At 43.3% G+C, this 12,812-nt stretch overlaps 1 protein-coding gene across 2 annotated transcripts in view; it reads left to right on the top strand.

Moving 5' to 3' along the window:
- The first annotated feature begins 1,124 nt into the window (after window positions 1-1,124).
- SNX7 (sorting nexin 7) overlaps window positions 1,125-12,812 on the top strand; it is a 51,843-nt gene continuing 40,155 nt past the window's right edge. The window contains exon 1 of one of the 2 annotated variants that reach the window (XM_043490683.1): window positions 1,125-1,377. In XM_043490683.1, coding sequence (XP_043346618.1) covers window positions 1,183-1,377 — 195 coding nt within the window. In that variant the 5' untranslated portion in view covers window positions 1,125-1,182. The remainder of the gene's footprint in view (window positions 1,378-12,812) is intronic. The other variant, XM_038414580.2, reaches the window with a different exon arrangement.

Here is a 12,812-nt window from a genome sequence, read left to right as displayed (position 1 = left end):
ACCCCAAAATCTCCCTTCCCCCCTCACTTGCATCAATTTTTCCTCCTAACTGAAACAGCCCTAACAAGACCGCAAGTATTAGCTAACTGCTTGGACCAAACATGCAACACTGGCTGCATTTATCAATACGCTACAGAACGGCCGTTGTGTTTTCAGCCTGTTCGGTCATTAAAAAGAAAAGGAGTACTTGTGGCACCTTAGAGACTAACAAATTTATTAGAGCATAAGCTTTCGTGAGCTACAGCTCACTTCATCGGATGCATTTGGTGGAAAAAACAGAGGAGAGATTTATATACACACACACACACACAGAACAGGAAACATGAATGAGTGAACATGAAACATGTTCTCTGTGTGTGTGTATATAAATCTCTCCTCTGTTTTTTCCACCAAATGCATCCGATGAAGTGAGCTGTAGCTCACGAAAGCTTATGCTCTAATAAATTTGTTAGTCTCTAAGGTGCCCCAAGTCCTCTTTTTCTTTTTGCGAATACAGACTAACACGGCTGCTGCTCTGAAACCCTTCGCTCATTAAGTAAACTTTTGCACAGCAGAGCACGTGAGAAAGGGCTGGCGCTAGTGAAGGAGGCAGGTCTGCCCGCAAGGCTTTATTAGCGAAACAAGGTGGAAGGAAGTAACGTCTTCAGCGGCCCAACTACCGGCGATGAGAGACGAGCTTTCACGTTTGCGCTGCGCTTTTCTTCGGTAAGGCTGTAGAGCAGCTTTCGCGCTGCCCCTTCGCCGGCTGGCTTGGGGCATTCACCCCGCCAGCCCTTGCAGAGGAGACGCTTCAGGCTCGGGACTGCTGGAGCGCCCGGACGCCGGGAGTAGCGCTTAGCCCGCGGCTAGGGCGGCGCTCTGCTCCCCAGCCGCCCCTCGGGGAGCCCTACCGCCTGCGGGCTCCCGGGCGCGGGGAGCGACTTCCCGCCGCCTCCGCCAGCAGCGTGCGGAGCCGCCAGAGTGGATCGCGCACACGCCGCCGCTTCGCCAGTCGACGGGGCTAGGCGGGGCGGGTCCTCTCCTCCCGTCCCCGGCTCCCTCCCTGCCTGCCCGCCCGCTCCCAGGCCCCGGCTGCAGCCGCTTCCGGTCCTGCGCACTGTGCGTGCGTGCGGCCGGCGGGGCGGGGCGGGGCGGGCTCCGGCAGCCAATCGCGGAGGTCGCCGGCCGGGCTGCCGCGGAGGGATGGAGGCTGAGAGTAGGGTACCGGGGCTCCCGCCGCCGCTCTCCGGCTCCCCCACTGGCAGCGAGGGTGGAGCTCCCGCTGCTGCGCCCCGGCCGAGCCCCCCCGGCGCAGCGCGGGCCCCGCCGCCCCCCGCCGCCCCCCCGGAGGAGCTGGCCTTTGACGACGACGAGGAAGACCTGGAGGTGTTCAGCAAGGTACGGCCCGGGGCCCCGCTCCCCGCCGAGCAGCCCCGAGCCCCCTGCCCGCCGCGCCCGGGCTCCGAAGGGCTGGAGCAGTGGGGGAGGGGCCCGCCCCGCCCTTCCCCCGCCCTCTGTACTTTGCCTCGGGCTCTGCCCGTCGGGGCTGCCGCTGCCGGGGCTTGTCTGCAGAGCGGCGGGGATGCGACGGGCAAGCGGGGCTCCCCCGCCCGGTGCCCTGGAGCTGCCCCCGGCGCGTCTCATCGCCCCCTGCGCTTCGGGATGGGCGAAGCGGTCAGGGCAGCCTGCACAGGGCAGACACCCTGGGGCGGGGCGGCCCGGCCCTGCCCTGCCGTGATTTCCCCCCATAACCCTGCTGCGCGGCGGGGAGTCAGTGGCCCGGGAGAGGGGGAGCGTTGCACTTACCTGCGGGTTCCTGTGGACGGGTAGTCGGAGCAACAATCCCGGCGCGAAGAAAAGGAGGACTTGTGGCACCTTAGAGACTAACAAATTTATTTGAGCATAAGCTTTCGTGAGCTACAGCTCACTTCATCAGTTTGTGCCAGTAATGGGGGTTACATTTTTTTGTAATAGGGGAACTATTATTGTAATTTTGGGTATTGGAAATCTGTGTTCTGACTCAGCAGTTTTTCTTCAGTAACCAATGATTGGCATTTGTTGTCATTATTAAGCAACTAGGTAAAAATGTTAGGTAAATTTGTCTGTGGGTGCAAACACCAATCTATTATTGTACAGGCAACTGACCTAGAACCCCAGTCTTGCAGTCTGATGTGCATGGGTCAGTGCAAGTTCCCATGCACAGCCCTAAAGTGGGGGCAGAGGCCTATCTGTATAGATCTTATTGCATTATCAAAGTGCTAGTTATTATCTTTAAGCACAGCCCTTAAAATTTACGGTAATAAGTCATGTACTAACAAAATGCAGAACAAATATAATATCTAAATATTTAATCTATAGGCATGGTTTATATACAGTATATATTGAAAAATACTCACCAGTACACAAGTTTCAATCTTGAGTTTATTCAAAACAGTTTGAATGTGTACCATTGTTGTGTATGAAAATCAAATGGAGAATAGGTATCACTTAAATTTTACAGGTTTCAGAGTAGCAGCTGTGTTAGTCTGTATCTGCAAAAAGAAAAGGAGTACTTGTGGCACCTTAGAGACTAATAAATTTATTTGAGCATAAGCTTTCGTGAGCTACAGCTCACTTCATCAGATGCATGCAGTACTATGGTGCCACAAGTACTACTTTTATTTAAATTTACATGTATTTTGATAGAAGAGGGGATAAAATGATTAGTATCTGCAACTTGGTATAGGACCCAGATTGGGCAAACATTCACATATGATTAACTACATGCATGGAAGTAGTCTCTGAACTACCATGAATCTTGTGATTTGGTTTTTCTTAACACCACAGCTCCTGAAGTCAAACAGGGAGATTCTCACAGGCATTTATTTAAAACAAGTTTCTAGCCCTCATGGTTGTGGGGAAAAAAATGTGGAAACATGACTTGAGTCATGACTTGACAAAGCCCTGGCTAGGATGATTTAGTTGGGATTGGCCCTGCTTTGAGCAGGGGGTTGGACTAGATCAGTGGTTTTCAAACTGCTGGTCGTGACTCAGTACTGGGTCGTGGAATGGAAGGCACTGGGTCATGGTGGCTCTGGTCAGCACTGCTGACCGAACCATTAAAAGTCCCATCGGTGGTGCTAGTTGTTCTGACACCGTGCTGTGCCCCGGAAGCGGCCAGAAGCCAGACCTGCTGCTGGCCGCTGCGCACCAGAAGGCTAGTAGCTGGACCTTCTGCTGGCCACTTCTGGGGCGCACATGGTCTGCAGTGCCAGGACAGGCAGGAAACCTGCCTTAGCACCCCTGCTGTGCTACTGATCAGGAGCTGCCTGAGGTAAGCGTGCACCCCTATCCCCTGTCCCAGCTCTGAGCCCTCAAACCTGGAGCCCCATTGTGCACCCCAACCCCCTCATCCCTGGCCCCAGCCCAGAGCCTTGACCCCCTCCCACACCCCAAGCCTCTGCCTGAGCCCCCCCCAACCCAGAGCCTCCTCCAGTACTCCAGCCCCACCCAGAGCCTGCACCCCCAGCCCAGAGCCCTGACCCCCTCCTGCACCCCCAGCCCAGAGCCCCCTCCCACACCCCAAACCCCTCATCCCCAGCTTCATTGGGTAACGGGCCTCAGCAGTTTTCTTCAGCTGGGTTGCCAGAAAAAAAGTTTGAAAACCACTGGACTAGATGACCTCTTGAGGTCAACCCTCCAACCCTAATCTTCCAACCCTAATCTTCTATGATTCTATGGTGGAAGCTTAGAAGCCAGAAAATAAAATGAACTCTGTTAAAAAACAAAAACTTTTAAGCCATTTTTGAGGTCTGACTCTCATAATTTTTGAACTCTTGATGTTGGCAATAGTGATAGTTAAGCATGCATTTAAGTGTTTGTGGGCTCAGGGCCTAATTCCTTGGCTTTTGGGCCCTGATCTTGAATTTGGATTCGGATTCATATGAGTTATACTCATAGACTAAGACCAGAGGGGACTATCATGATCATCTAGTCTCACCTACTCCTATAATAGACCAAAACATAATTTCAAAACTTAGTTCCAGAGAATCCACCATTTACACGAGTTTAAATTCACAAGTGACCCATGCCCTGTACTGAAGAGGAAGGCAAGTCTACCCCTGCCCCTTCCTGGCCTCTGCTAATATCTGAGGGGAAATTCCTTTCTGACTCCAAATATGGCAATCAGTTAGTTGACCTCTGTATCCTCTTGGTGCCCACTCACATGGCTCCAGTTGTAAGACTAGGGCTTTGTAAAAATCTTTGATGCCTTACATTGGGTAGTAACTTTTTTTCTTTTAAAAACAGATGACTAAAATATCACCAAGGTGGATTTAAAAAGCAATGATTGTGTTTTTTAAAAAAATTTGGATTGTTTTTATTTAGACTTTTTTGATTAAATTATATTTTTCGTTTTTAAAATAAACCCGTTTAAAATAAAATATGAATTTAATACAAAATATGTTAAGGCCTAAATTTCTCGTAAAATATTTACGTAAAAAATAAATATACTGAATCCATGAGCCTCCATCAAAAACTTGGATGTTTACCCCTGCTTCTAACTTTTGAGGACAAGCTTTATAAATATGGCACAATAAATCAGCCTGAGTAATTTAGGAGATTACAATTTTCAAGATTTAGGCAAAACCAGGAACTTAAGCTCTTGTCACTTCACATGTTTGAAAACTTTCCCAGACTGACCTGAACTAATCAGCTTACTTCACTGACTCCCTCTGTTTATAAATCGTTTAATTGTAAGTGAAACATGTTTTGATACATAATCTTCTCTTAATAACATGTTTAAGGTTGTTTTGTTTAATACAAATACATTTTATATACTGTTTTTTGTGTGTTTCCTTAAATTCCAGTTACCATCTTTATGCAGCTTGATCCAAAGCAAGGTCTATTGTTGTTGTTTTTCCTTTTCAAGCAAACCCTCAAACTTGGTGAAGAATATAGCATGCACTGAGCCAGTCTTGATAAGGCAAACAGGTTCCAAAAAACAGCATGTGAGGTGAAAACCACCTACCCTCTGAGGCTTCTTAAGTAAACCTAATAGATTGCTAACTCTCTGAAACAAAACAATGGAATGTCTAAGAGCACAGTGGTAGGAGCAGCAAATATTTCGTTCTGAAGAAGAGCTCGGTGTGGCTCAAAAGCTTCTCTCTTTCAGAAGCTGGTCCAATAAAAGAAATTACTTAACCCACCTTGTCTCTCTAATTAAGTGCAAACTCATTTGGCATTGATGTTGCATGTACTTCTATAGCACTTGGATTGTAATTCAACATTTATTTACTTGAGCACACATTTCCAGTGTTTCTGTAATCGGGCACTGGGCACAGAGGACTGGGAAGAAATTAATATATTAGAAAGGTAACTATAGAGCAGTGATTTCCAAACTTGCTCCGCCACTTGTGCAGAGAGAGCCCCTGGCGGGCCGGGCCGGGATGCTTACCTACTGCGTCCGCAGGTTCGGGCAGTTGTGGCTCCCAGTGGCCGTGGTTCGCTGCTCCAGGCCAATGGGAGCTGCTGGAAGTGGCGTGGGCCAAGGGACGTACTGGTCGCCACTTCCAGCAGCTCCCATTGGCCTGGAGCAGTGAACCGCGGCTGCTGAGAGCCGCGATCAGCCGAACCTGTGTACGCAGTAGGTGAACAAATCGGCCCGGCCCACCAGGAGCTTTCTCCGCACAAGCAGCGGAACAAGTTTGGGAACCACTGCTGTACAGACTTTACATTTACTATGAAACAATTATGTGTTTGATAGTACTGAAGCAAAATCTTGATATTGATAAAGTAAGGCCAGAAGGGACCATTAAACCATCTAGTCTGACCTCCTGTATGCCACACTATACTGTTTACCTCTGTAGTGAGCCCAATAGTTATACTACCACGTATCTTCCAGAAAGATGTCCAATCGTGATTTGAGGACATCAAGAAGTGGAGAACCTAGTTGAACAATTTAGTGCAAAAGAGTGCAAAAACTTAGTTATTTGATTTTTATTTGTGTGATCGTGGCTTTTGGCTTTACTGGTCTAAGCTAGAAAATGTTTTCAGGAAGTAATATTCATTTGCTTCTGAGTATGTCTACTCAGGGATAAAAAAAAAACCCATGTCTGACTCAGGCTCGTGGCGTTCGGGCTCTGGAGCTGAAAAATTGCTGTGTAGATGTCCGATCTCTAAGACCCTGCAAGGGTGGAGAGTCCCAGAGCTCGGGCTCCAGCCCAAGCCCAAAAGTTGCAATTATTAGCCCTGCAGCTTGAGCTCTGCGAGCCTGAGTCAGCTGGCCCTGGCTAGCCACAGTCATGCCGTAGAGCTTTTATCACTGGGTAGATATACCCTATACCTGCTGGTCCATTGTAATTAGTTCAGTTATACTGCTGCTTGCTTATCAAAGAGATAAGGTACCTTATATCAAAAACTTGATATAAAACATGGATAGTTATCCTTAAATATAGATTGCAATAAAAACTTTATAATTAAGAATCCAAGTGGCAGAAATGTATTCCCTAATTATATCAAAGAGAAAACACAACAGCTGTTAAAAGGTATACAAAGTGGTAACTCATTTCTATAAACAAAACAAACATTTCATGCTATGTTTGGAAGCATGGCATCCCTTTTCAGTCTTAAACATTTACACTTACTGCTTTTGTTTATAGGTGAGGAAGACTGTTTACTTAAGATGCAGATTTGGGATCTGATTTTCTATGGTAGTGAAAGTCTCCTGCAAGGTTTTTAATACTCTCAACTTCTACTGTAGCCAATGGGTGTTGTACACACACAGATCTTTGCAGGATCAGGCCCTTTTACTTGATTCCCAAATCAACTTGCTTTCTTGTTTCCAGTCTCTCAGACTACCTAAGTTGTTAACTGGCTGGTCCTGAATTATACCTTGTACTTTTTCTATACCTACTGTTAAAGGGGTAGGTATGAGGCAGATTTAATTTATGGAAAACTTACTGTTCCAAAATGTTCCAATAAAAATAACTAGCTGCAAAGTAGCTGTGATTTATTCCCTTTACATATAGTCTTCTGTGGAGTTTGTAGCCTAAAAAACGTTGTTTTGTGCTGTAACATGAGTATCTAAAGGTGAAATTGACTTCATTTTTTATTTAATTCAGTTTAGGCAATGAAAATAGGCCAAATAGCTAAATGGTGAAAAAATTCTTGTCAACTTTAATCTAAAGATATTATTCAGAATATAAACACAAAGCATTTATTTTGTAAAAAAACACATGGATGTTTAGCCTGACGGTGTCCATGTCGCAGGAAGTCTCTGTTGCTACCCAGTGTTTGACTGCATGACCAATTTATGTGGTTTCTCACAGACACCAGGGTTGTTACCTTTTCACCACTTGTGTATTAATTTTGCAGGGAAAGAATAATCACAGTATAATGTAGGCTTATAGCAAGATGAGGCTTCCTCAGCCCAGGCTCCCCCTCTGAGCTTTCCTTCTGCGCTTCCCCTTGCTTCCACTTACATCCTTTCAATTATATCATTAGCCCAGTAACTACTACCCTGGTGCTCATTATTCCCAACAGAAAGTGTTTAATTGCTCATAGCTGAGCCTGTGGCCTTCTTCATGCTGGAGAGCATTAGCGAACAAGGTGCTACTAATCATGCCATGTCTCAGTCCCTTTAATATAGAAAGTTGGACCAGTATTTGAAGAGAGAATATTGAAGGCCAGCACCCAGTGTTGTCAGCCTGATTGGGCATTGTGTAATATTCAAGGTGCAGGACCTGTTCTTTTTTACATTAATCTCTGTTACAATGATTAAAAAAAGTGCTGAAACTTGTTCCAGAGAGGGCAACTTGTCAGGTAAAGTCAAATCAAAGTGTTGTCTTCAGTTTCCTTTCATCCTCTGCTTTCTTGAATTTCATGATACACGTGATACTCCATACTGTCAGTTGTGTTCCACGTTATAATGGGATGACATAGTTTTCACCAGAGCTGCCAGGACTTTGGTTATTGACCAATTCGGATTCTTGACCATGTTCTCCTCTCAAAACTTCACTAAGCCTGGCCAGGTCTACACCATTGGAGAAATCTTCTCTGTCAGACAGATTTTCTGAGAGCTTGGAAAATCTGTTTGTTTTGACGGTCTGTTCGGGGGAGTGATCTGTTTTATCAAATAGTCTGAAATTTACATTAAGACAGGAAATACTGTTATGTATTGAAACTTGCACTACACTTCGCCAGTTGTTGGAACAGTCATCTATAAACTGAACCCAACCAGTTAATTTTCCACCTGAGTTCTTAGCAGATCCTCAACTGGCATAAACTGCCATAAATTTGCTGAAGTAAATCAAGTATCTGTGACAATTTAAAGCTGCTGAAGATCTACCCCTACGTATATATTCAAGATTTTTCTGTAGGAGTTTGATACTCTTCATGTCAATACACAATGTGGAACTGAATAAACTTGTCTATTTGAGGTGATTTTGTGAAAGGTATATGATGGAAATGCAAAGAAATTAAGGATTCTTATTTAGAATTCAGAAAAACATCTACCTCTGAAAATTTTTGCAAAACTTTTATCAGTGACAACTATCAAGTTTCATGGCTGTAGTAAGAAGCAGCAGTGAGCCTTTATAATTGGATGTCTTGGTAAAAATTATTTACAAAAAATATAGCTTTTTCAAATGTCACACACTGTAATCTAAGGAAATAATAAAGCAAGACATCTCTGAGCAGCTAATTAGCATAGACATTGCATTTATCAATAGGCATATGTTTGGCTGTGATGTTAATCAGTTTTATGAATGCATAATATTTCTCCTTGCTGACATTCAGTTCTTTCTTAACATAAATTGTTTGTTAATTTGGTGGCTTTTTAAAGGGACCAACTTGAAACAGTATTCTTCTAAGTGTCCCGTCCTGCAGAAAGCTGTGAACAAATAAAATCTTGATGGATTGCCACATAGAGACCACCATCTCTATAACCTATAAACATTTAAATTCTTGAAAAAATACCAATAGTCATTGTGCTACTTTAACACTCTGAATAGTGAGATAAGCCTTGAGAAAATATGTCAAAGAAATGACAGGGCCTTTAGCGAGAAAATGCATCTTTAAGTTAGATATAGGTTAACTTTACAAATAATAAGACTATCAAGCCTCACATCATCAGTTAACCTGAATAATCAGTGAAACTAACAAGACATGGTGGGACCAGTATTTTAGATAGCATTTAGGCCCCGCTCGTACAAGTGGGTGCACCTATTTATTAGGACATCTGTGTCAGATCAGGACTTTAATCAGTATTCTTTTGTTTGTACAGTAACAAAGAAGAAAACATTAAAAAGAGAAAGTATTGCAAAGTCACAAATTGGCAACGTTCAGCTCAGTTTCTGAAGTTGACTAAGCTTCAAACTGATATACAAAGTAAATTCATTTTCTGTTTATGCAACTTGCTTCTCCAGTTTGTCCTTGATTACTTGGGGTGGATCAAAGGCTAAATGTGGCATAATCACTAATTCACATGCGTCTTGAAAAACCTGTTTGCACTTTCTTACTCCTCTACAAAGAACAGTATTTCATTTATAGCTGTATCTTCATCGATGTGGGTATTAAAATGCTGTTTTTTCTCACGCTCTATTTTTATATATTTAGTGCACAGGAAATGATTTTTTCCCCCCTCCCTTTCATGATCAGAACCTGCTTCTTTTTTCATCCCTAAAGGCCAGAAGCACCAGCCCCTTACCCATACATCATGAAAAAACATAGTGTTCTGTGCTTCTTCCCAAAAATAATGGCTTCCGTAATTGTCCTTTGTAACCGTGCTTCAGTGGGTCACAACTGAGGATGTCAAATTCAAGATAAACGGCTAAGTAGAGCAGATACACCCCAAGACTGGTGGCTAATCCCTCATAGGATATACCAAACCAGCAACAAAAGTAAACTTCTGTTTCACCACACTGGCTAACAAAAAGTCATAAAGGCAGTTTCCTTTCATTCCAGTCCTTGTATTACCACCAAAAACACTAGACTTAGAGATGAATGGTTCTTTAAAACCAGTCTCTTCAAATAAAAGGTTCTTCTGATCCCAAAGGACCAGCCACATATCCAAGTCAACATATAACTTAGATCTTACCCCAAAATCACACTGATCCCAGTCTGTTAGTATCTAAAATCTAAAGGTTTATTTATAAAAAGAAAGGCGAGAGTTAAAATTTGTTAAAGGAATCAAATACATACAAAAATTGCAAAGTTCTTGGTTCAGGCTTGTAGCAGTGATGGAATAAACTGCTGGCTTAAGTCAAGTCTCTGGCTGCTTCCAAATCGTTGGAAAGTCCTCAATTCCTTGGTTAGGATGCTTCCATTAATATAAGTTCATAGTCCAGAGGCTGGAGCACAAAAGAGGCAAAATGGAGAGGTTTCCAGGAACTTTTATATCTTCTGCCATGTGGAGGGAAACCCATTGTTTCGAACAAAGCCCTCAGCACAGCTAGTGGAAAATTACAGATGACAAGATGGGAATTTGGAGTCACATGGGGGAGTCACCTGTGCATGCCTGATTTTGCTTAGTCATTGCAGGAAGCCATTACCTATATTTCAGATGCAATGTCTACTCCGTGTAGATGGGTGTCTCCCATGGTCCATTGTGAGTTGTGTCCTTTTGATGGGCCACTCAATTTGAATAGTCCCTCCAAGATGTGCTGGCTAACTGCGTTCTGAGTGTTACCCCAGGAGCAAACAGTTGAAATATAGGTACAGAGCCAATACCCATAACTTCAAATGCAAAAATAATACATGTATACAAATAGTATAATTATATTCAGCAAATCATAACCTTTCCATAGACATCTTACATTCCACATTTTGTACAAGATTTGTTGCAAATATAGAATAGTGGTTGCAATAATGATCTATATGGTCATATTTTAATCGGATAACATCACACCCATAAAACCATAAAGGCCCAGGCCAATGTTTACTTTTCCTTGTGAATCCTGCTCCCAACCTCCTCAGTACTGGTTTACCTACATTTTCCTCCATATTGCCAATATCTTACTGAACTTGTTTCCCATAGGCTCTATACAAATCCTATACCAGGCTACTGAAATCTTCTAAATCTCTAAAACATCTGATATGGACAAAGCCAGGTATTTAAGTAGCCTGTCACCAGCACTCCTTTTTAGTAGAACAGTTGATCAGACCACTGACGATGGTTTGTTTCTTGCTGCTCTAGTCCCAAACATTAAATCTGCAGAGGTCTCTAATGGCAGCTTCTTTTCCCTCCACATCCACAGGCATGTAGTGTGAGGCTGACTGCAAGCTCCAGATGTTTCGCTCTGATTGCACTCCTGTTGTAAGCACATCTGCTGTGTGTCCAATATGTTGTAATATTTGGGTGATCGTACTACCTGACTTTAGGGAGTCAACTGAAATAAAAAAAATTAGGAGGATGAAATAAGAAAACTACAGATTTTGAAGGAGGATATTTTTTCCTACCAAAATTGACTATGCCTTTAACATTAAAACTACACTACAATAATAACTCTTAAGTTGCTGTTTGTTTCATAATCATGGATAATTTTGTCTTCCCTTTACCCTTACTATTTTCCTGTGAGTCAACAGAGTTTTCACATGTGTAATATTCCTTCTGTATTCCTATAGCAGAATTGTTGCATACTTGAATAGTCTGCCTGTGTTCTTTTATAAGTAGGCTGAGTGATGACAACATAACTTGCCAACCAAAACACAGCTGGCTGGTCTAATTTTAGGTCCACAAACTGAACATCCCTTTCAACTATATGGTTACTCAAATCCTTTCTGTGGTGATGTGCTCTTCTCCCCTCCCCAGAAGGTTTGAATTGTGTCAGCACATGGCCATTTTGTGCTAGTGTTCTGATTTAGCATATTTTGAAATGGCTTTTGTTCTAAATGTAAGTTACCATACATAGCCAAATGGAGTTACGTAACTATAAAAATGCAGCTCTTATTTCTTCCCCCACACTTCCAACCAATGCTGATTAGGTGCCAGAGTAAATAGAATGCTTCTGAAGGCAGTATACGCTTCAGTGAAGTAAAATTGTCTGGAAAGAGACTAGGTAAAGTCAGTAAAATCAATCTACTAGACACACAGTTAAACTCAGGTTTCAGAGTATCAGCCGTGTTAGTCTGTATCCGCAAAAAGAAAAGGAGTACTTGTGGCACCTTAGAGACTAACAAATTTATTTGAGCATAAGCTTTCGTGAGCTACAGCTCACTTCATCGGATGCATGCAGTGGAAAATATAGTGGGGAGATTTTATATACACTGAGAACATGAAACAATGGGTGTTCTGTACAACTGTAACGAGAGTGATCAGATAAGGTGAGCTATTACCAGCAGGAGAGAAGGAAAAACAACAACAACAAACTTTTGTAGTGATAATCAAAGTGGGCCATTTCCAGCAGTTGACAAGAACATGTGAGAAACAGTGGGGGGGGGGGGGAATAAACACGGGGAAATAGTTTTACTTTGTGTAATGACACATATGCTCCCAGTCTTTATTCAAGCCTAAGTTAATGGTGTCCAGTTTGCAAATTAATTCCAATTCAGCAGTCTCTCGTTGGAGTCTGTTTTTGAAGATTTTGTTGAAGAATTGCCACTTTTAGGTCTGTAATCGAGTGACCAGAGAGATTGAAGTGTTCTCCGACTGGTTTTTGAATGTTATAATTCCTGATGTCTGATTTGTATCCATTTATTCTTTTACATAGAGACTGTCTGGTTTGGCCAATGTACTTGGCAGAGGGGCATTGCTGGCACATGATGGCATAGATCACATTGGTAAATGTGCAGGTGAACGAGCCTCTGATAGTGTAGCTTATGTGATTAGGCCCTATGATGGTGTCCTCTGAATAGAT

This window comes from Dermochelys coriacea, chromosome 8 (genome assembly GCF_009764565.3).
Source record: "Dermochelys coriacea isolate rDerCor1 chromosome 8, rDerCor1.pri.v4, whole genome shotgun sequence".
Taxonomy (NCBI): Eukaryota; Metazoa; Chordata; order Testudines; family Dermochelyidae; genus Dermochelys; species Dermochelys coriacea.
Note: the sequence above shows the minus strand (reverse complement) of the source record. Positions and strands in the feature narration are given on the sequence as shown.